Here is a 19,330-nt window from a genome sequence, read left to right on the forward strand (position 1 = left end):
TTTTAAAACTTAGTAGACTGAATATTTTTAGTTGTAAATTTACAGGATCATGGAGCAGAGAGTCCAGAGAGTTCCCTGTACCCCTCCCCGCCCACACACACACAGTTTCCCTATTTTGTCAACATTTTGCACTGGCACCGATCATCGGTTACAATAGATGAACCAATATCAGTACTTTATTATTAACTGGAGTCCAAGGTTCACATTAAATTTCCATCAGTGTCATACAGTCTGTGAGTGTGGACAAGTGTCTAATGACACGTATCTACTTTATTTATTTATTTATTTATTTATTTTTTGTGGAACCTTAGTTCCCCGGCCAGGGATCAAACCCGTGCCCCTTGCATTGGAAGCGCGGAGTCTTAACCACCTGACTGCCAGGGAAGCCCCAACCACTGACGCTTTTACTGTCTCCATGGTCTTGCCTTTTCCAGAATGTCCTAGAGTTGGAATCCTACAGGATGCAGCCTTTGAGATCGGCTTCCTTCACTTAGTCACATGCATCTAAGGTTCCTCCACGTCGTTTCATGGCTTGATGGTTCACTTCTTTTTAGTGCAGAATCTTCCACTGTCTGGATGGACCACAGTTTATCCACTTACCTGCTGAAGGACACCTTAGCTGCTTCCAGGTTTTGACAATGATGAATACAGTTACTATAATCCTGTGTGTGCAGGGTTTTGTGTGGACATAAGGTTTTAACTCATTTGTGTAAATACCAAAGAGCATGATTGCTGGATCACATGGTGAGAGTGTGTTGAGTTCGTAAGAAACTATTAGACTGTCCTCCAGAGCGGTGGCACCCTTCTTCATTCCCACTGGGGCTCCTGGAGCTCCACGTCCTCACCAGCAGTTCGTGTGGTCAGGGCCTGGACTTTAATGATTCTGGAGGATGAGCAGTGGTGCTGTTTCCATTTGTGTTTCCAGCAGTGCATGGTGGGAGTGTCCCTTCGTGTCCTAACTTCCGTCTGCACTTCTTCTTTGGTAAGGTATCTGTTTAGATTTGGGGCCCATTTTTCAGTTGGGTTGTTTTCTTTTTTTTTTTTTTTTTTTTTAGTGTACAGTTGTTTATTCAGAATTCTCTTTTTTGTATGTGTGTGTTGGTTTCTGCTTTATAACAAATTTAATCAGTTATACATATGCTCCCATATCCCCTCCCTTTTGCGTCTCCCTCCCACCCTCCCTATCCCACCCCTCCAGGCTGTCACAAAGCACCGAGCTGATCTCCCTGTGCTATGCGGCTGCTTCCCGCTAGCTATCTACCTTACATTTGGTAGTGTATATATGTCCATGCCTCTCTTTCGCTTTGTCACAGCTTACCCTTCCCCCTCCCCATATCCTCAAGTCCATTCTCTAGTAGGTCTGTGTCTTTATTCCTGTCTTACCCCTAGGTTCTTTATGACATTTTTTTTCTTAAATTCCATATATATGTGTCAGCATACAGTATTTGTCTTTCCCTTTCTGACTTACTTCACTCTGTATGACAGACTCTAGGTCCATCCACCTCATTACAAATAGCTCAATTTCGTTTCTTTTTATGGCTGAGTAATATTCCATTGTATATATGTGCCACATCTTCTTTATCCATTCATCCAATGATGGACACTTAGGTTGTTTCCATCTCCGGGCTATTGTAAATAGGGCTGCTATGAACATTTTGGTACATGTCTCTTTTTGAATTATGGTTTTCTCAGGGTATATGCCCAGTAGTGGGATTGCTGGGCCATATGGTAGTTCTATTTGTAGTTTTTTAAGGAACCTCCATACTGTTCTCCATAGTGGCTGTACCAATTCACATTCCCACCAGCAGTGCAAGAGTGTTCCCTTTTTTCCACACCCTCTCCAGCATTTGTTGTTTCTAGATTTTTTGATGATGGCCATTCTGACTGGTGTGAGATGATATCTCATTGTAGTTTTGATTTGCATTTCTCTAATGAGTAAAGATGTTGAGCATCCTTTCATGTGTTTGTTGGCAGTCTGTATATCTTCTTTGGAGAAATGTCTATTTAGGTCTTCTGCCCATTTTTGGATTGGGTTGTTTGTTTTTTTGTTATTGAGCTACATGAGCTGCTTATAAATTTTGGAGATTAATCCTTTGTCAGTTGCTTCATTTGCAAATATTTTCTCCCATTCTGAGGGTTGTCTTTTGGTCTTATTTATGGTTTCCTTTGCTGTGCAAAAGCTTTTGAGTTTCATTAGGTCCCATGTGTTTATTTTTGTCTTTATTTCCATTTCTCTAGGAGGTGGGTCAGAAAGGATCTTGATGCGATTTATGTCATAGAGTGTTCTGCCTATGTTTTCCCCTAAGAGTTTGATAGTTTCTGGCCTTACATTTAGGTCTTTAGTCCATTTTGAGCTTATTTTTGTGTATGGTGTTAGGGAGTGATCTAATCTCCTACTTTTACATGTACCTGTCCAGTTTTCCCAGCACCACTTATTGAAGAGGCTGTCCTTTCTCCACTGTACATTCCTGCCTCCTTTATCAAAGATAAGGTGACCATATGTGTGTGGGCTTATCTCTGGGCTTTCTATCCTGTTCCATTGATCTATCTTTCTGTTTTTGTGCCAGTACCATACTGTCTTGATTACTGTAGCTTTGTAGTATAGTCTGAAGTCAGGGAGCCTGATTCCTCCAGCTCCATTTTTCGTTCTCAAGATTGCTTTGGCTATTCGGGGTCTTTTGTGTTTCCATACAAATTGTGAAATTTTTTGTTCTAGTTCTGTGAAAAATGCCAGTGGCAGTTTGATAGGGATTGCATTGAATCTGTAGATTGCTTTGGGTAGTAGAGTCATTTTCACAATGTTGATTCTTCCAATCCAAGAACATGGTATATCTCTCCATCTATTTGTATCATCTTTAATTTCTTTCATCAGTGTCTTATAATCTTCTGCATACAGGTCTTCTGTCTCCTTAGGTAGGTTTATTCCTAGATATTTTATTCTTTTTGTTGCAATGGTAAATGGGAGTGTTTCCTTGATTTCACTTTCAGATTTTTCATCATTAGTATATAGGAATGCCAGAGATTTCGGTGCATTAATTTTGTATCCTGCTACCTTACCAAATTCATTGATTAGCTAGTTGAGTTGTTTTCTGATTGAGTTTTAAGAGTTGTTTGTATATTTTGGATACAAATCTTTTATCAGATGTGTGTTTTGCAAATACTTTATGCCTGTCTATGACTTCTTTCATTCTCTTAGCTTTCACAGACACTTCATTAATTTTAAGGAACCCCAACTTATCAATTCTTTCTTTCATAGATCATACTTTTGGTGTTGTGTCTAAAAGCTCATCTCCAAACCTGAGGTCATCTAGGTTTCTTCTGTTTTATCCTCTGGGAGTTTCATAGTTTTTCAGGTCCCTGATCCATTTTGAATTGATTTTTGTGAAGGGTGTGAGGTCTCGATTCATCTTCTGTGTGGACGTCAGTTGTTCCAGCACCATTTGTCGAAGAGACTGTCTCTGCTCCGTTGCGTTGTCTTTGCTCCTTTGTCAAAGGTCAGTGACCACATTTATAGGGTCTGTTTCTGGGCTCTGTTCTGTCCGTTGATCTATATGTCTATTCTGTCCCCAACACCGCACTGTCTCAGTTTCTGTAGCTTCACAGTAAGTCCTGGAGTCAGGTGACGTCCGTCCTCCAACTCAGTTCTTCTCCTTCAATGTTGCCTTGGCTGTTCTGGGTCTTTTACCTCCTCTCCATGTTAATTTGAGAATCAATTTCTTGATATTCACTTAAAATAACTTGCTGAGATTTTTTATTGGGGTTGCATTGTATCTGTGGATTCTGTTGGGAACTGACATCTTGACCATATTGAGTCTTCCTCTCCATAAATGTAGACTCTCTCTCCATTTATTTAAACCTTCTTCAGTTTCTTTCATCCAAGTTTAGAAGTTCTCCTCATACAGGCCCGGCACATATTTTGTTAGATTTATACCTAAGCGTGGGTTCTTTTGGTGCTGATGTAAACGGTATTGTGTATTGAATTTCAAATTCCATATGTTCATTGCTAGTTTTTAGGAAGCAATTGACAATCTATATCCTTCAGCCTTGCTATCATCACTTACTAGTTCCAGGAGTTTTCTGTTGATTCTTTGGGGTTTTCTACTCAGATAATCATGTCACCTGGGAACACAGCGTCTGCCCTGCAGCTGTGCCCCCAGCAAGGCCAGTGTGCTCGCCCTGTGGCTCCTGGCTTTGCTGCCATGTGTTGGGCATTTCAAGCTATCTTGGCCGGGACCAGACATGAGGTGGGCGAGGCGGGAAGGAGCTGTGATGTGAGCTTCCCAGACGTGGGGAACCTGCCCCCACCCACGTGCTGCGCCCTGAGTTCTGACCTTCCCACCAAGGTCTCAGTGCCATACGCTGTTATGACGACACGAAACGTAGCCTGGAATAGCACGGATCACTGTTCCATTTCCTGCACAACTGTTCGTTTTACCTAAAGTTAATGATTGTCTGGGGTCGGTGGTGCCATTTTCTATGTACCTAACTAACTCCCTGCCCAAAACCCCCGCGGGCTGCTGTGCTGCACAGCACTCCAGCCCCCGTGTCTGCTGCTTTGTCCCGAGACAGCAGGTCCCTGGGCTTCCCTCTGCCAGACACAGCACCGGCCCTCCCGTCACTCTGCCCTCCATGGGGCACCCCGCCTGGCATCCCATGCATTCTGTCTTGGGGAGCCCCTCTTTGGTGGACTCATTCTCCATCAAATGTGACTTCCCCCCCCTTCCTCTGGGGACCGGCTGTGCAGTGGAGGGTGACATCGACCGTCCTGAGCAGACTGATGACCTACTGGATTCATGCTGGGGACCCCCTCCCCTCTGCCCTCCCTCCTCCCCCCCTCCTCTCCCCAGTAATGATGTGCTTTGAGGCAGATCTCATTTCATCCGTCGAGCTTGGTCCCTGGAAGCACAAGCCTTTCCGCCGGAGACGTCTGTGGCTGCTTCGTCCGAGTCTCTCCCTCTGTCCCTCTTCTAGCTCCTTCTGAGAGAACCTGTGTCGTCCTTTCTACTCTTGAATTTCCTCTCCTGCATTGGTGTCTCAGTCTTTTTCCTCTGTCTTCTGAGAGAGCCTTTAACTTCATCTTCCAACACCTCCATTGAGTTTTGTTGGGTTTTTTAAATTTTTATTTTTTTATTTTTTTCTTGGCTGTGTCAGGTCTTCGTTGCGGCACGTGGGAATTTGTTGCGCCATGCAGGCTCTTTGTTTCAGCCCGCAGGCTTCTCTCTAGTTGTGACGCACAGGCTCCAGAGTGCGTGGGCTCCATAGTTTGCAGCACGTGGGCTCTAGTTGAGGCGCGCAGGCTCATTAGTTGTGGCACACGGGCTTAGTTGCCCCGTGGCATGTGGGATCTCAGTTCCCCGACCAGGGATAGAACTCGCGTCCCCTGCCTTGGAAGGAGGATTCTTTACCACTGGACCACCAGGGAGGTCCCTCCATTGACTTTTTAGTTTCTGCTCCCGTATTTTCTCATATAAACAAGTTTGTAAATCACTGAGTGCACTCTTCTGTCTAGGATGCGGCTCCTTCTCCCAGTGTGGACCTGCCTCTCCCTGCAGTGTTTCCTCACTTGCTCTGCTTGTGCTTTACATGACTCGGCCACTGGTTTTCAAGCCCAAGACCTCCCACGCCCCACCCCCAGGGTGGCTGATCAGGCTGGGTCCGCGCATATGGGAGCCGACCTCACGGTGCCCAGTAGGGAGCGCAGGGGCTGCAGGGGTGGGGAGGCCAGGGTGCCAGCGTCTTCAGACCCCCCTTCCTGCTGGCCTGGCCAAAAATCTAAAAATAAAGAAAATAAATGATACCATTGCCCCTTTGTTTTCACCGGGCTTGGGAAGGAAACACTTAATCCACCTTCCTTGCAGAAATCTGATTTTCATCTTTACAACAGCCCAGAAAGGTCTAGACTGTCATCTTAAGATAAGGAAACCAAGTCTAAAAGGAATAAAATAATAACTTGCTAGTGACCAGCAACGCAGGTCCCTCAGAACAGAAAGCCCTCGAATGTGCAGAAACCCTGTCTCTTGACCTCTCTGACAGGTGCTGCTCCTCTGGTGGCCCCAGCATGGGGTGCGGGGCAGCCCCTGCCCTTGGTCCTGAGCCCTCTGCACGCATTTGGGCCAAACAATGGGAACCTGGGGGTGCAAAGCAGTCCCAGTGAGGGTGTTGGCTGTGCCGTTCGCCCCCAGGGACAATTTACATAGCTTGGTCCAGCTTTTCTCAAGACCCGGTGCCCGTGCGGGGTCCTCTGATGGTCTCCCCACCTCGGAAGCCCTTTGCCCCCTGCAGCATGGTGTCCATATCAGAAATCAATAGTCCCATCGCTTCCTGCTGCTCTGGGTCTGGGCAGTGGCCTGTGACAAAGTCCTGGCTTTGGGGCCAGTGCTGGGAGCGCCCTGATAGCAGGGGCTGCGGTGATCCGGCAGCCACATGGATGGCAGACGTGGTTTATGACACCTTGGGACATTGCCCACACACTTTATCTGCACAAAAGACATCCTCAGAGAAAATGGCCTTGCTGAAATTTATCACACGAAGGTATAAAGGTCAGCGAGATGTAACGTTGCGCCTCTACAGGAAATCTGTTTCCAGATTCCCCGAAGCCACGCCAGAGTGGAGCATCTGCATCCTGGCTCCGGTGGACTTCACAGTGAATTTGATCATTGCAGTCAGTCTCCAAACCTCCAGCCAACCAGCAGCTCCACTGAGGTCAAGACTTTTCTCCCCCCACGATGGCTCCCTGTGATGTAACTTTATGTTCTTAAATCTTAGAACTTTGAAGAATGCCTTTTCGGGTTTGTTTAGCCTCCAGGGCCACCAGCCTCCAGCTTCCTCATTCTGTAAAACCAGGGTCACCGAGCACATGCCATTCTGTGGCCCTTTTACACCTCACGCAGAGAAAGGGAGTTTGTGTGGTGCCGGCGCTGGGATCTGTGTGATTCTGATTTGGAAACCTTACCTCTACCTGCCTTTGCTGTTTTTGCTGCTGTGCCTGTCACAGCTCAAGTTCAATGAATTCTTTTGTGAAGTAAGGTCTCAGTGACCTGATTACCAGCTACCTTCAGCAATCACACCCTGTGTGTCATTACACTGACACCGTCAGCGTGACCCGTCTGTGCCTTGGCTCTGCCGTGGTACTCTGCTTGGGCCCAGGCCGCGGAGCAGCCCCTCCGCCCTCCTCTTCTGAGAGCCTGGCCCCAGACCCCACCCAGCTCACCCCGAAGTCCAGGTGCCCACTTCACCTCTGACCTGCAGCTTTTAGGCCCTTCCCACACCCAAACTTACCTGCCCTGGACCCTTGGCTTCACTTGAAGACAGAGCAATAGAAATCATCTAATCTGAAGTAGTTCTCAAGTCTATAAATTGATACCTTTCATCAAATTGGGGACATGTTTGGTCTTTACTTCTTCAGATTGTTTTCTACCCCATTGCCCTCTCCTCTCCTTCTAGGACTCCAATTTCTTCTGATATTGTCCCACAGGCCACTGAGGCTCTGTTTACTTTTTATCTTTCTTTTTTCTTTGTTCTTCAGATTGGATCATTTCTACTGTCATCTCTATCTGCTGTTAAGCCTATCCACTGACTTTTTCATTTCGGTTATTGAATTCTTCAATTCTAGAATTCCAACTTGGTTCTTTTAGATTTCTTCTATTTCAAGGGCCAGCAGACTATGCCCGTGGGCTGGCTACCAGTTTTTGTAAATAAAGTTTTATTGGAACACAGTGGTGTTCACCTGTTTATGTACGTTATGACTGTTTTGTGCTATAGTGGCAGAGCTGAGTAACTGAAAAACAGAATGTGTAGCCCACAAGCCTAAACAATTTACCATCTGGCTCTTTTAGAAAAAAATTGCCAAATCCTGTTGTATTCCGCTGCTGAGATTTACTATTGTTAATTCATTACAAGCAGGTTTTCCTTTACATTCTTGAGCATGGTTATAATAGCGGTTTTTAAGTCCTCGTCTGCTAATTCCAACATCTGGATCATCTTAAGGTCTCCACTGATTTATGGATCCCATTTTCCTATTTCTTCATATGTCTAGTAATTTTGGTTTGTTTCCAGGACACTATGACTGATACATTGTAGAGACTCTGTATTTTGTTATGTTCCTCTGGAGAGCATTGATTTTTGTGGTGGGTGTTGCTGCTGCATTGTGGTTTTGCCAGGACTGGACTGAAACTCCAAATGTGTCCCCCTGTGGTGACAGCAGCTGAAACCTCTGAATTTTTAGCTTCTGCTGGCAGCTCAGGACCTGCCTCTCTTGTGTGTAATTCAAGGATCAGCCAGAGATTTCAAGAGTTCATGCACAGATTTGGGGTTTGGCCTCTCAGGCTCTTTCCTTTCTGGGATTTCTCCCTTCTCTTTTCAGCTCCTATGGTTGCCCTGATCTCTAGCCTCTGATTTTTCAATCCAGTCAGACTGTAGATTTCTATTTGAGTTTTAGCTGCTCTGCATGGCCCCAGCTGGGACCTGCCCTCTGAAAAAAAAGCCATAAAAAAAACAAGGAAATCGGCTGGCACTGGTCCCTTCCTCAAAGTGTAGAGCCCATCTGGTGTCTGCCTTCATTTACTCTCTCTTCAGTGTTGTGTTTGTTGTGGGTATTTTTTCCAGAGCTCATGGTCATTACCCAGAGGACAGTTGGCTGGACAACTATTGACAGTGGGTCCATTGCTGGGACAATGGGAGCTACTCCACTGGTGCCCATCCATGAGGTGTGATTGTCATGAATTCTTCTCCTAAGTCTTTAAGTCAGAGCCAATCATGAAATCATAAGAAAGCAAAGCTTAAAACGTGTGCTTCTTTGTATGTGGAGCACTTAGGAGCAGGCTGACAGAGGAAGGACGGAGAAGCCTCTTGGGGAGAAGGCGCTGCGGGTGGAGCGGGGCTGGCGGCTGCAGACCCGGCTGGCGCTGGGGCCACACACTCATGGCTTCACTTGACAACACTTGTTAATTATTATCATTAATGTATATAATTATATGTGACATCACCAGTCACACCTGCTGTGTGGTTGCTGCCTGCCCTGCAGGGGATGGCATCTGGGTGGACGCCTCTGAGCACAGGACGAGGGTCCTCGGGCCAGTGCCTGTCCTGGAAGGGGCTGCGGGGACCCCACGGCGTGACCGTAGAGAGGGCTGGAGCGTCAGCGCTGGGAATCGCGTGTGTGTCTGTGTCCCTGTGTGTGTCTGTGTCACTGTGTGTCTCTGTGTGTCTGTGTGTCCCTGTGTGTCACTGTGTGTCTGTGTGTCCCTATGTGTGTCTGTGTGTGTCACTCTGTGTGTCACTGTGTGTCTGTGTCCCTGTGTGTGTCACCGCCTGGGTGTGTCTGTGTGTCTCTGCCCCTGAGTGTGTGACATTTCAGGTCCCACCCGGACCACTCGTCCTCCGGAGCAGGGGGGGGTCCCCTGTGCATCCCAGTGACTTCCCATCCTTCTGCTGGAAGGGTTTCACCGTGCATCTGGTTACTTTGAAGCAGAGCTGGACTTACCAAGGCTCGTATGTGTTAAAGTAAAACCAAGGGATTTACTGCGCCGCTGCATCGCGTGGACTCAGCTGAATCCGGCTGAGCGGTCCCTGGGGGCAGTGGCCACAGAGGGCCTGACCCTGGGCCCCAGGCTCCCAGCCGCGTTCTGAGGGGGCGTGAGGACCATTGGCTGTGACCTTCCCGGTGCCCGCCCTGCCCAGGGCCCCCTCCAGAATGGCTGGCTGGTCGCGGGGCCTCCCGACCTTTACTGTCAGTCCGGGGGTTTGTAATTAGAAGTAAACACACGTGTCTCTGCTCTTACCGTCCTGCAGCTGTGTTTAATTAGCTGTGACTCCCCAGGCCTTGGCGATCAGAGACCCGTGGGCTCGCAAGCCCCTGTTGGGAGGCCCGGGGGGCGGGCAGCTCCCGCCCGGCCTCATGCAGCTCCTCGGGGCCCTGCCGACGCGGCGCCCCTGGATTTGTGCTCCACAGAAACTGTGTCCTGTCTCCTGCGATCATTAGCGCTCTGCCGGGTCCCGGGTGTGTGTCACGTGCTCTCCCTGCATCAGCACCTGTAACACTTGTGGGGTCCCAGTCGCCCGCGAAGCTGCTGCCTGTGGGTCTCGGCCTGGCTCTGGCCCCGCGGCAGACCTGCACTTGGGCCCCGCGTGGGCCCTTTACACATAGGGCACGGGAGTCCCTCGAGGCCTCAGGCGGCCTCCACCCTCCCAGCCTAAGGGTTGGCTTCCCAGCAAATGCGAGCCCGATGGGGAGGGCTGCCCCCCACACTCACTTCCCAGGGGCGCAGCCCCAGGACACAGGCCCTCGATGTCCGTGGCCCAGGCTCTGGGTTGGCCAGACGTGAAGGCCCCGGAGCTGCGGGGCCCAAGATACAGAGGTGGCTGCTCCGAATTGCTTTGCGGGCCCTTCTGTCTTTGGAGGTAAAGGAGGCGAAGGTTGGGAGGGGGACCAGGACCCGCACGCTGCTGTTGGGGTCTTGGCCACCAGGCCCCCGGCAGGTGCCCCCAAGTGCCGAGGGGTGGTGGCGATGAGCCCCTCCACTGTCCTCGCAGCTTCCCCAGAAGACCCAGCCGTCCGGGGCCGCGGATGCTGGAAGGAGGGGCCCGGCACGTGCTCTGGCCACTGTCTCCACCCCGTCATCCCCGCTGTCTCGCAGAAGCTGCGACGTGAGTGACTGTCTGTCCTAACCATGCACCGTCTGCCGCCGAAGGAAGGGTCCGGCCTGCAGGGACCTGCCCCACCGGGAGCGGCCGCCCTCCCGGCTGGTGGACAGTGTCCTCGGGCTGACGTGGATGCCCGGGCACCTGGAGCTTGGCACACCAACTCCTAAAACGCCCATTATGGGCTTAATGGCTGAGCCACTAACAAATTGCCATTTAAAATCAATCCAGTCTTCAGTTTAATTAGCTCATTACAATGCGGACTGCAGTCTGATGGTGGTCACGGGACAGCCGCCCGCGGGCCTGACCGGGCCCAGCTGGCGGGACGGCTCGTGAAGAATTCCCATCAAGCAGAGACCCCGGAGCTCTGGGCGAAGACGGAGAACGGGGCCTCCCTGCAGACTGTTGTTCCCCCTCCCCCCAGACCAGAAAGACAAACCAGGAGCCGGGGGCCAACCTGATGCCAGCGATCTCGGACCACAGGGGAGGGACAGCGCCGTCTGCCCGGATCGCTCGCTCAAGGGAAGGCACGTGGACCCACACAGGCAGCAAGTGCATGTCAGGCCGTTCCCCCCACTCCCGGGAGGCGGAGGATGCGGACAGAGCCGCGTGACACGGGGCGGCAGGGGCTGACACTGAAGCAGGAGGGGAGGGGGCGAGGGAGGGAGGAGCCCCCGGAATAAAACGTCACCCAAGGAACAGAAGGAAAGTCTCCGTGGAGCTTCACATCCCAGACAAGGGTCAGAATGCAAATTCAGTAAGACAGGAGCTCAAATTGAGACAATAAAGTGGTGCTGAAAATATCAAGAGGATTTTCCTAGCTAAGAAAACTGGAAAAGAACTAACACAGTGGGATCTGAGAAATAACAGCAGGAGCCAGACGGAAGTCTCGGAGGCAAACCACCGGCCGGACAAAAGGTCTGAGAGATTGTGGGTGGCAGGCGGGCAGGAGGCAGCCGCTGACTCCCTCCTCCCGGCGCACTCGCTGGACCCCACGGGCCCCCACAGTCTGCCCGGAACCGACAGCGAGCGATGAGCGTGCGGCACACGCGTAGTTAGTGCAACGCCCTCGAGGAGCCGGCCTGGCCGCTGCGGGGGACGGGGATGCCTCCTCGAAATGCAGGCTGAGCCCACGTCCCCAATATCAGAGGAAGAAGGAGAATCAGCGCTAAGATATACCCTTGCTACAAGGATGCTCTCAAAGACAAAACATCTTCTGACAACCAGACAGAAAAAGCAAGCAAACAGGCGACCACACGGGAGAAGTAAAGTAAAAACCGGGCTGGTCCGGCCCGTCCCCCGGGTCTGCGGGAGGCTAGGGGCCCAGCCGGGCAGATACCCGCAGACGTGAGAAGGTGGTGCCAACCTCTGGCCCCCAAGGGAGATGGGTGCTGAGACTGTCTGGGCGAGGGCCTTGCGGCGGAGGGAACGGTGGGGTCCTGACACCCGCAGGGGCTGGAGGGGCCACGCTCACTCGCGGGGTTTCGGGAGCCTTTCTCTCCGGAGTTGGGCAGGTCCTTCCGTTTCAGGACTATTTTTAAATATTTTCTTTGTGAAGTTCAAGTAAAGTTAAATTGAACATCAAACCTTCAGTAGAAAAATAGGAGAAAGGATGGCTTTTTAAAGCATAACACAAAACTCAGAAGCCATGGAGCAGACCAACAGATTTACCTAAACAGGAGACATCTGCACGTAGCAAAACATGAACAAGAAGCTAAGTGACCATACCTCTGAAAGTGAAAATACACCTGCGCCGGTGCATGAAGAGCTGCCCGTCAGTAAGAAAAGGCTGATAAGCCAGTGATGTGGCAGCAAAGGCCACGAATACATGGTTCACAGAAAAGGAAGAAATGTCTCCCAAATGGGAAGAGACGCTCAAACCTCACTCAGGATAAGAAAGTCAGGTTAGATCTCCCAGGAGATGCCACCTCCCACCTGCCTGGGATGAGGGACAGGTGACCACCGCCCCCAGGCTCCCCGTGGGCAGGTGAGACGGGCATCTGTGCAGGACACAGGTGAGCGCTCAATAGGCCCCGCCATGCACAGAGGTGTGTGTCCAGCACCGCCAGACACAGAGGTTGGAACGGCACGCCCGTCTGTCCACACCGCATGTGTGTATATTTCTTTCTCAGTGGGTAAAAAATTCAAGTCACTTTTTCTCTGGGTTTTCAGGGCTTCCTTCCAAGCAAGAGCATCTGGTGTGGAGTCAGTCCGTGTCTCATCCACCCGTCTTCCTAATTGATAAGATGTTCTGGTAACCGGCTGCTGTACAGGAATGTGGCGGGGGACTGGGACTCCGAGCTCCACAGGGGCCGAGTTTTGTTGCTGTTGCTAAGGGCCACCTGGCTCCTCGGTAGCTTCCTGCCCCGCTGGCCCCGTGGCTGTCAGAGGAGACTGAGGTCCGCGGTCCTCTCGGAACGTCTAATCTGGGGAGACGTTCGGCTAAAGACTGAACACGAGCCCCAGGACCGGAAGCCAGCCCTGGGCCGCCCCTCTCTGCCGCCTTGGCAGGGGGTTCGCTAGGGGTCAGCAGTCACTCGTGCTCCACGCCTGGCCCTGGGCACAACGACCCGCGGTGCTGGCCTCAGCTCCAGGGGGCCCCCAGACCGGCGGGCACCGCGGGGGTGAAGGAGCAGTTGAGAGGCCATCCCAGACGTGACCTCCGCTGGAGCCCGGCCAGGACGGGAGGACAGCAGGAGACACACATTTCATGGGGAACGGCAGCTCCGGTGAACGGGGTGGGGTCCGGGGGGCGGCCCTCCGTGCAGCTTGCTCAGGGCTCGCTGGGAGTTAGGGGGTCAGGAGCGGATGCCGCCCGTGCCCCAGAGAAAGGCGCAGCCTCACAACTGCCCAGCAGGTAGGCGACTCGGGACACGCCTGCGGCTCTGGGCGGCTTTTCTAAACTCGGCTCCCGGCCGCCGAGCCCATCGGGAAGGAGACGAGAGGACGAGCCCGCCATCTGTGGACTTCAGGGAACCCCTGGGGGGTGCAGAGGACGGGCGAGAGCCACAGGCCTTTCTATGCCAGCACAACTCCCGAGCGGCCGTCAGAGCCCAGTGCAGACTCCTGGGCCCAGGGCCTGCTGATCCTGGCATCCGGGGGGGGCCTGGGACCTGCAGGGGTTCTTGCGCTGCCCTGTGCACTTGGCCGTCGGGGCCAGGAGCCACGGGGCGGAGGGGGCGTGGGCACGGCCTCCCAGGTCTCCTCCCAAAGCCTAGGGCGGCCCCGACCAACCGTCACTCAGCCCAGGGTGCGGGAGTGTGCCGTCAAGGGAGGACGCGTCTCTCCGTGTCCTTGCCGGGCGGCCGGGGGGGAGCAGGTGCCGCCAGAATGGGGCTCTGGGGCGCCGGCCCGTCTTCCCCACGTCAGGGCCCCTCCGACGACGCTGGGCTCAGAGAGCCCCTCCTGGGGGACGTGAGCCTGCCAAACCCCGATGCCCCGCGCTCATGGGGAGGGCAGGGCTGGAGGACTTCCAGGCAGCTGGGGCTCCTGCTCAGACACGGCCTCCCCTGCAGTACCCGCGGCGGCCACTGAGGCCTGGTAACTGTCAGGTGGAAACGTTGAGGCATCAGCCTCCCGGCCTCTGAGTCTCCCCACGAAGGCGGGACCCCTCTGCTGGCTCCTGGGCGCCTCTACTTGGGGAAGAAGCTGCCCTCACCCCCCACCTGCCACGTGTGAAAACTTTCAGAGGAAGAAGCTCGCTCCCAAATCAAAATGTGCAGCTGGTGCCGGGGTGCCAGCGGGTCCTCGGGTCCTGGAAGCAGTGCCCGTTCTACCTCCACCGGCTGAAACCTGACCCTCCCCGGGCCACAGAGCAGGGCCCGCGCCTGTCACGCTGCGTCTCTACCAGACTCGGAAAGGACCGTCCCGGGGGACGAGGCGCAGTGACACGGGCCCTCCTTCCTCGGGGAGCCCCCTTGAGAGCCAGCATCTAACCCCCAGATGTCCCCTGGTTACAAGCGAGGACACAGGCCAGGGACAGGGTGCAGGGCTCCGCGGGACCCAGCGCAAGAAGTCTCCCCTGAGACAGCTGGGATGGGTCAGCACGGGTCAGCCTCTCCCACTGGACGCCCCGCCCCCTGCTGCTCTGGGGTCCTTGCATCTCAGGAGACAACTCTCCTTAGAATACAAAAGAAGACCTCTCAATAAACAGAACTTGCGTGAGTGAGGAGAGAGCTATCTCAAACTCTGCTTAAGCTGAAGAGTCCACCTCTTCTGTCAACATTCCAACTATTTAGAAATCAGACTTAACACAGGATTCTTATCACTTTTTTCCCTGAGTCTTAAAATAGAACAAAGGAGAAATGGCCCCAACTGTTGGAGTGCACGCCTCCCTCGAGGTCCTGGCAGGGGTGACAGGTGAGGGGGCCGTCGCTGGGGAGACCTCTGCGGCCCCGCTGTCCCCCGAGCGCGTGACTGTGGCGGTGGGGCTGATTGCTGCTGGGGAGCCCTGAGGCCCTGGCCTTACAAGGCTCTCGTTCTGGGCACTCTGACCCCAGGAGAGCCAGGTAGAGGGGACGGCCGGCATGGCGTTCCTCCACGGAAGATCAGAACACAGCCGGGCTTCAAGCAGGGTGAGGGTCCCGGTCACCAGGTCCGGGACAAGGGATGATGCCGGAGGGGGTCAGCGGGGCCTGCGGGCCCTGCACTCTGCCCACCAACCTGGGCCTCCGTGCCCAAGCCACCGGGCAGCCCCTCTGGCCTATCACGGGGGCTCCCTGTGGAGGGGGGCCCTTCTCTGAGCAGGAGGCAAGGGGACATCTGAGGAGGATGTCCTTGGGGCCAGGGGGACGGGCAGGGCCTCCTCTGTGGCCACAGACCCGGATGTTGGGCCTTGTTTCCCGAGTTCATGTCTGTCCTGTGGTGCCAGCCCGGCCCCCCCATGGCCCCCCCTCCCCCGTGGGGTCCCGGCCCCCCTGACCCCTCCCCCACCCCGCAGGCTTCCACCTGTCCCACAAGGTCACCAGCGTCGTCCCCGAGAGCGCGCTGCTCATCGTGCTGGGCCTGGTGCTGGGCGGCATCGTCCTGGCGGCCAACCACATCGCCTCCTTCTCGCTCACGCCCACCGTCTTCTTCTTCTACCTGCTGCCGCCCATCGTGCTGGACGCCGGCTACTTCATGCCCAACCGGCTCTTCTTCGGCAACCTGGGCACCATCCTGCTGTACGCCGTCATCGGCACCGTGTGGAACGCGGCCACCACCGGCCTGTCCCTCTACGGCATCTTCCGCAGTGGCCTGATGGGTCAGTGGGCACCACCGCCCAGCCAGGGGGCTCAGGGAGGGTCCCGGGGGGTCCTCAGGGCGGGCTCCAGGCAGCCTCGTTTAAGAAAGCTCAGGATGGAGAACACAGACCTTAAAGGGCGGGGCGAGCTTAGGGGTCATCAAGAGATGTCACCAGTGGCCACATACCCCTTCTGGCCTGTAAGTCATCAATAGCCAGTCCACGCCCGGCCCCAGGCCGAGACACGTGTCCTGCTTGGGAGTAAAGTCTGGTCCGACCAGGTCAGGCAGTGGGTGGCGCAGTGGGAACGACCCAGCTGCCCTCCCTCCCCCTTGGCAGGGAGATGGGGTCCAGCCTCAGTCCCTCATCTCCAAGAGACCAGGGAAAGAGGAGGAGGCCCCTCTGTCAGAGGCCGGCATCCGAGTCCCACGATCGTGGAGCCCAGGTAAACCTGCACCTGAGCAGAAGATTTGGGTGTCACTTCTACACAAACCGCAAACCGGCAGGGAAGAGCCCCGCCAGCTTCTCTGTCACCGTGGCGTCTGCGTCTGCTGCTCCCTCCCCCACTGGCGTTTCCTGCCGGCTGGTTACTAACCTCAGCCCTGGCATACCTCCGAGGTGCACCCCACCCACCTGGGAGCTGGCCATTACCCACCCGGGGAAACCGGAGCAGGTGGGGCCTGGGCTCACCTGAGGCCTCGCACAGATGTGCCTGATTGCACAGCCCTAAACACAGCCCGTCCCGGGGTGGCTACGGCTGCCCCTATTTGCCTCCGGGGTCTGCAGGTTGAGCTCCTGGCCTCAGAGACCACTGGAGGTGGGTGTCGGCACCCCGGGCGCCAGTCCACGCTCAGCCTTGGCCTCAGACACTTCCACCAGCTGAGCCAGACCCAGGGCCAGGCCCTCTGACTGAAGGAAGGGCATGGCACCCCTGAGCCCCACAGTGGGGCTCACGATCTACCTTGAAATCGCAGTGACAAGACTATTAAGACACAGGGGCCAAAGGTCCCCTGTCTGGAGGAGTCATCTCGGGACTTTGTCCTCACCCTGTGGGGAGCGTGCACTTCCGCGAGCCCCCGCTGCCATCCGGCACCAACCCCAGGCCCGGCCAGGAAGCCCATGAAGGCTGGCATGTGGCCGCATGCGCCTGGCCAGGCCTCCCAGACGCCTGAGCCGCAGGGGCCGTGTGGGTGCGATTAGACTGCTTTCATCAGCGGTGACTTTAGGCAGTTGGGACAATCTAAGGCCATCGGGCCACCTCCAGCTCCTGGGCCCAAGGGTAGGTCTTGGGGTTTGGAACAGGCACTCCTGCTCCTCGAGGGGCCACAGCTGTCTGAGGCCTGTGCTCAGCCCTTGGGACATAGCTGGTCAAGGCGGGGTGTCAGCCAAGGTCATGGAGCAAAGCAGCGCCCAGGGGACACCCAGAGCTGCGGCCCTGCAGCCGGGAGGACAGCGATGGGTCTCTGCTGACCGGCGGCCGGGCTCCAGACTCTGAGGTGCAGCCCAAGGCCAGGGTGTGCCTCCAAGGAAGGGTCACCTGGGGGGGCATCTGGGCACAGCGGCCCAGCACCCAGAAGCTCTGGGCCATAGAGAGGCCCTGCAGGTAGGCAAGGCCGTGGCAGAAATGGGGTACTGGAACACACAGCCTGGCAGCCGTGAGCCCACAGTGCGGTCCTGGGACCTTCCTGGCAGAGCTGGTGGGTGGTGGACCGACCCGCCAGGGAGGAGGGCAGGCTTCCCCCACCCAGGCTCTCCTGCCTGGGAGGCTGCCCGCCGGGCTCTCTCCCATGGCCCACTCATCTTCCAGGAGACCTGAACATCGGGCTGCTGGACTTCCTCCTGTTCGGCAGCCTGATCGCCGCCGTGGACCCCGTGGCTGTCCTGGCGGTGTTTGAGGAGGTGCACGTCAACGAGGTGCTGTTCATCATCGTCTTCGGGGAGTCGCTTCTCAACGACGCCGTCACCGTGGTGAGCGCAAGGGGGAAGGAGGCACCTGCCTCTCGGGGCCCTCTGTGCGCCCCGCCAGCGCCTCTGCCGGGCTGTCCTGCTCCAGGGCCTCCTAACTCAGAATGGCCGGCGGCTTTAGTCAGATTGTCACGGTTCTTAGAGCCCGCTTCACACCTTCGCAGTTACAGCGACTTCACTGCTGAAATCCCACGAGCACTGTTCCCAGCTTTGGGTCCCGGCTGGGGCCCCCATTCCTGACTGTGGAATCGGTGGACGATCACAGTCTCATGGGAACCACGGAGGGGAATCAGTTGCGCTGCTGGGTGCCCGCGACCCTGGCGGCCGGCAGGGGCCCGCGTCAGCTCCTTGCGGGGTGGACAGAAGGTGCGGGAAACGGGAGGCGGCTGTGACTGGACGTCGGCGTCCTCCGCGACACCGGGCCGCGGGCTCCGGGGCAGCGAGGACGCGGGCGGGGGCAGTGCAGAGCCGCCTGCCTTCCCCGCATCAGCCGGCGGTGCGTCTGAGCGCCTGCCCGCTGGCACCTGGCCCGCGGATTCGCAGACACAGCAGACGTGCAGCCTCCTCTTTGCTCTTACAGCCCCAATGCTTTCGTGTCTCGTAGAAGCAGGAACTGCTGCCCGCGCCAGGGAGCTCTTCACTTGACCCCTCCGTGAGGTTCATCTCCCCAGGAGCCCCGTCCCCGTAAAGAAGCGGGGCGGCTGTGGTCTGGTCCCGTGACCTTCACGGCTGCGCCGCGCCCCCCAGTCCCTGTGCGTCGGCGCTGCGTGCGTTTCCTTCTGCTAAGCACAGCTTTGCAACCTGCCCCTTGAGGGCCCTCTCACCCGCTGGAGAGCACAGACTTGGGAGCACAGAGACAGGTTTCTTCCCTAGGGGCCTGCAGCCCACCCCGGGCTGCCCCTTGGGCCCCTGCCCCGGACGTGGAGCCTCTGCATCATTTAGGAGCTCCGAGGGCACAGCAGCGCCCACTCCCAAGGCCTAGGATGAGGCGTTGGGCGTTCATCTCAATGTCTTGGCAGGATAAGGTTTAAATGTCAACAGGCAAAGATGCCCCGGGGTGCCACCCCACAGTCAGGGCCCCACATAGCAGCAAAGTCGCTGAAGATGAAACTCTGGGTTTGTCCTGGTCAGTGAAGTCAAGGATTGTCACTGTGGGCTGGCTTCATGGTCGCCCTGCTTAGCCGACGGTGGGAAAGGCCAGGTTTTCTCTGAAGGTTCTCGCTCCTTCCAGGCTGCTCTCCTGCCCCCAGACCCCACACTGCTGCCGGGATGATTTCCTCACGGGGGTTTTCAGCTTCCGTTCACACGGCTGCCACAGTCTCCTGACTCAGCTCAAGTTCCACAGGGCGGGGGGCCCGAGGCAGGGAGGGGTCAGCGCCGACCGAAGGCTGATGGTGTCCTGTCTACCTCTGTCCTCCCAGGTCCTGTACAACGTGTTTGAATCTTTTGTGACGCTGGGTGGTGACAAGGTGACTGGTGTGGACTGCGCGAAAGGAATAGGTGGGT

The 19,330-nt window shown here is 55.3% G+C and overlaps 1 protein-coding gene across 2 annotated transcripts in view; it reads left to right on the plus strand.

Moving 5' to 3' along the window:
• The window catches only part of SLC9A3 (solute carrier family 9 member A3), a gene marked incomplete at both ends in the record, with an annotated part of 39,299 nt that overhangs the window by 11,683 nt on the left and 8,286 nt on the right, over window positions 1-19,330 (plus strand). For both annotated transcript variants that reach the window (XM_079702552.1, XM_079702553.1), the window contains 3 exons: window positions 15,578-15,880; window positions 17,667-17,827; window positions 19,246-19,324. In XM_079702552.1, coding sequence (XP_079558678.1) covers window positions 15,578-15,880; window positions 17,667-17,827; window positions 19,246-19,324 — 543 coding nt within the window. The remainder of the gene's footprint in view (window positions 1-15,577; window positions 15,881-17,666; window positions 17,828-19,245; window positions 19,325-19,330) is intronic.

Source organism: Hyperoodon ampullatus (assembly GCF_949752795.1).
Source record: "Hyperoodon ampullatus genome assembly, chromosome: 4".
In the NCBI taxonomy this organism is placed as follows: domain Eukaryota; kingdom Metazoa; phylum Chordata; class Mammalia; order Artiodactyla; family Ziphiidae; genus Hyperoodon; species Hyperoodon ampullatus.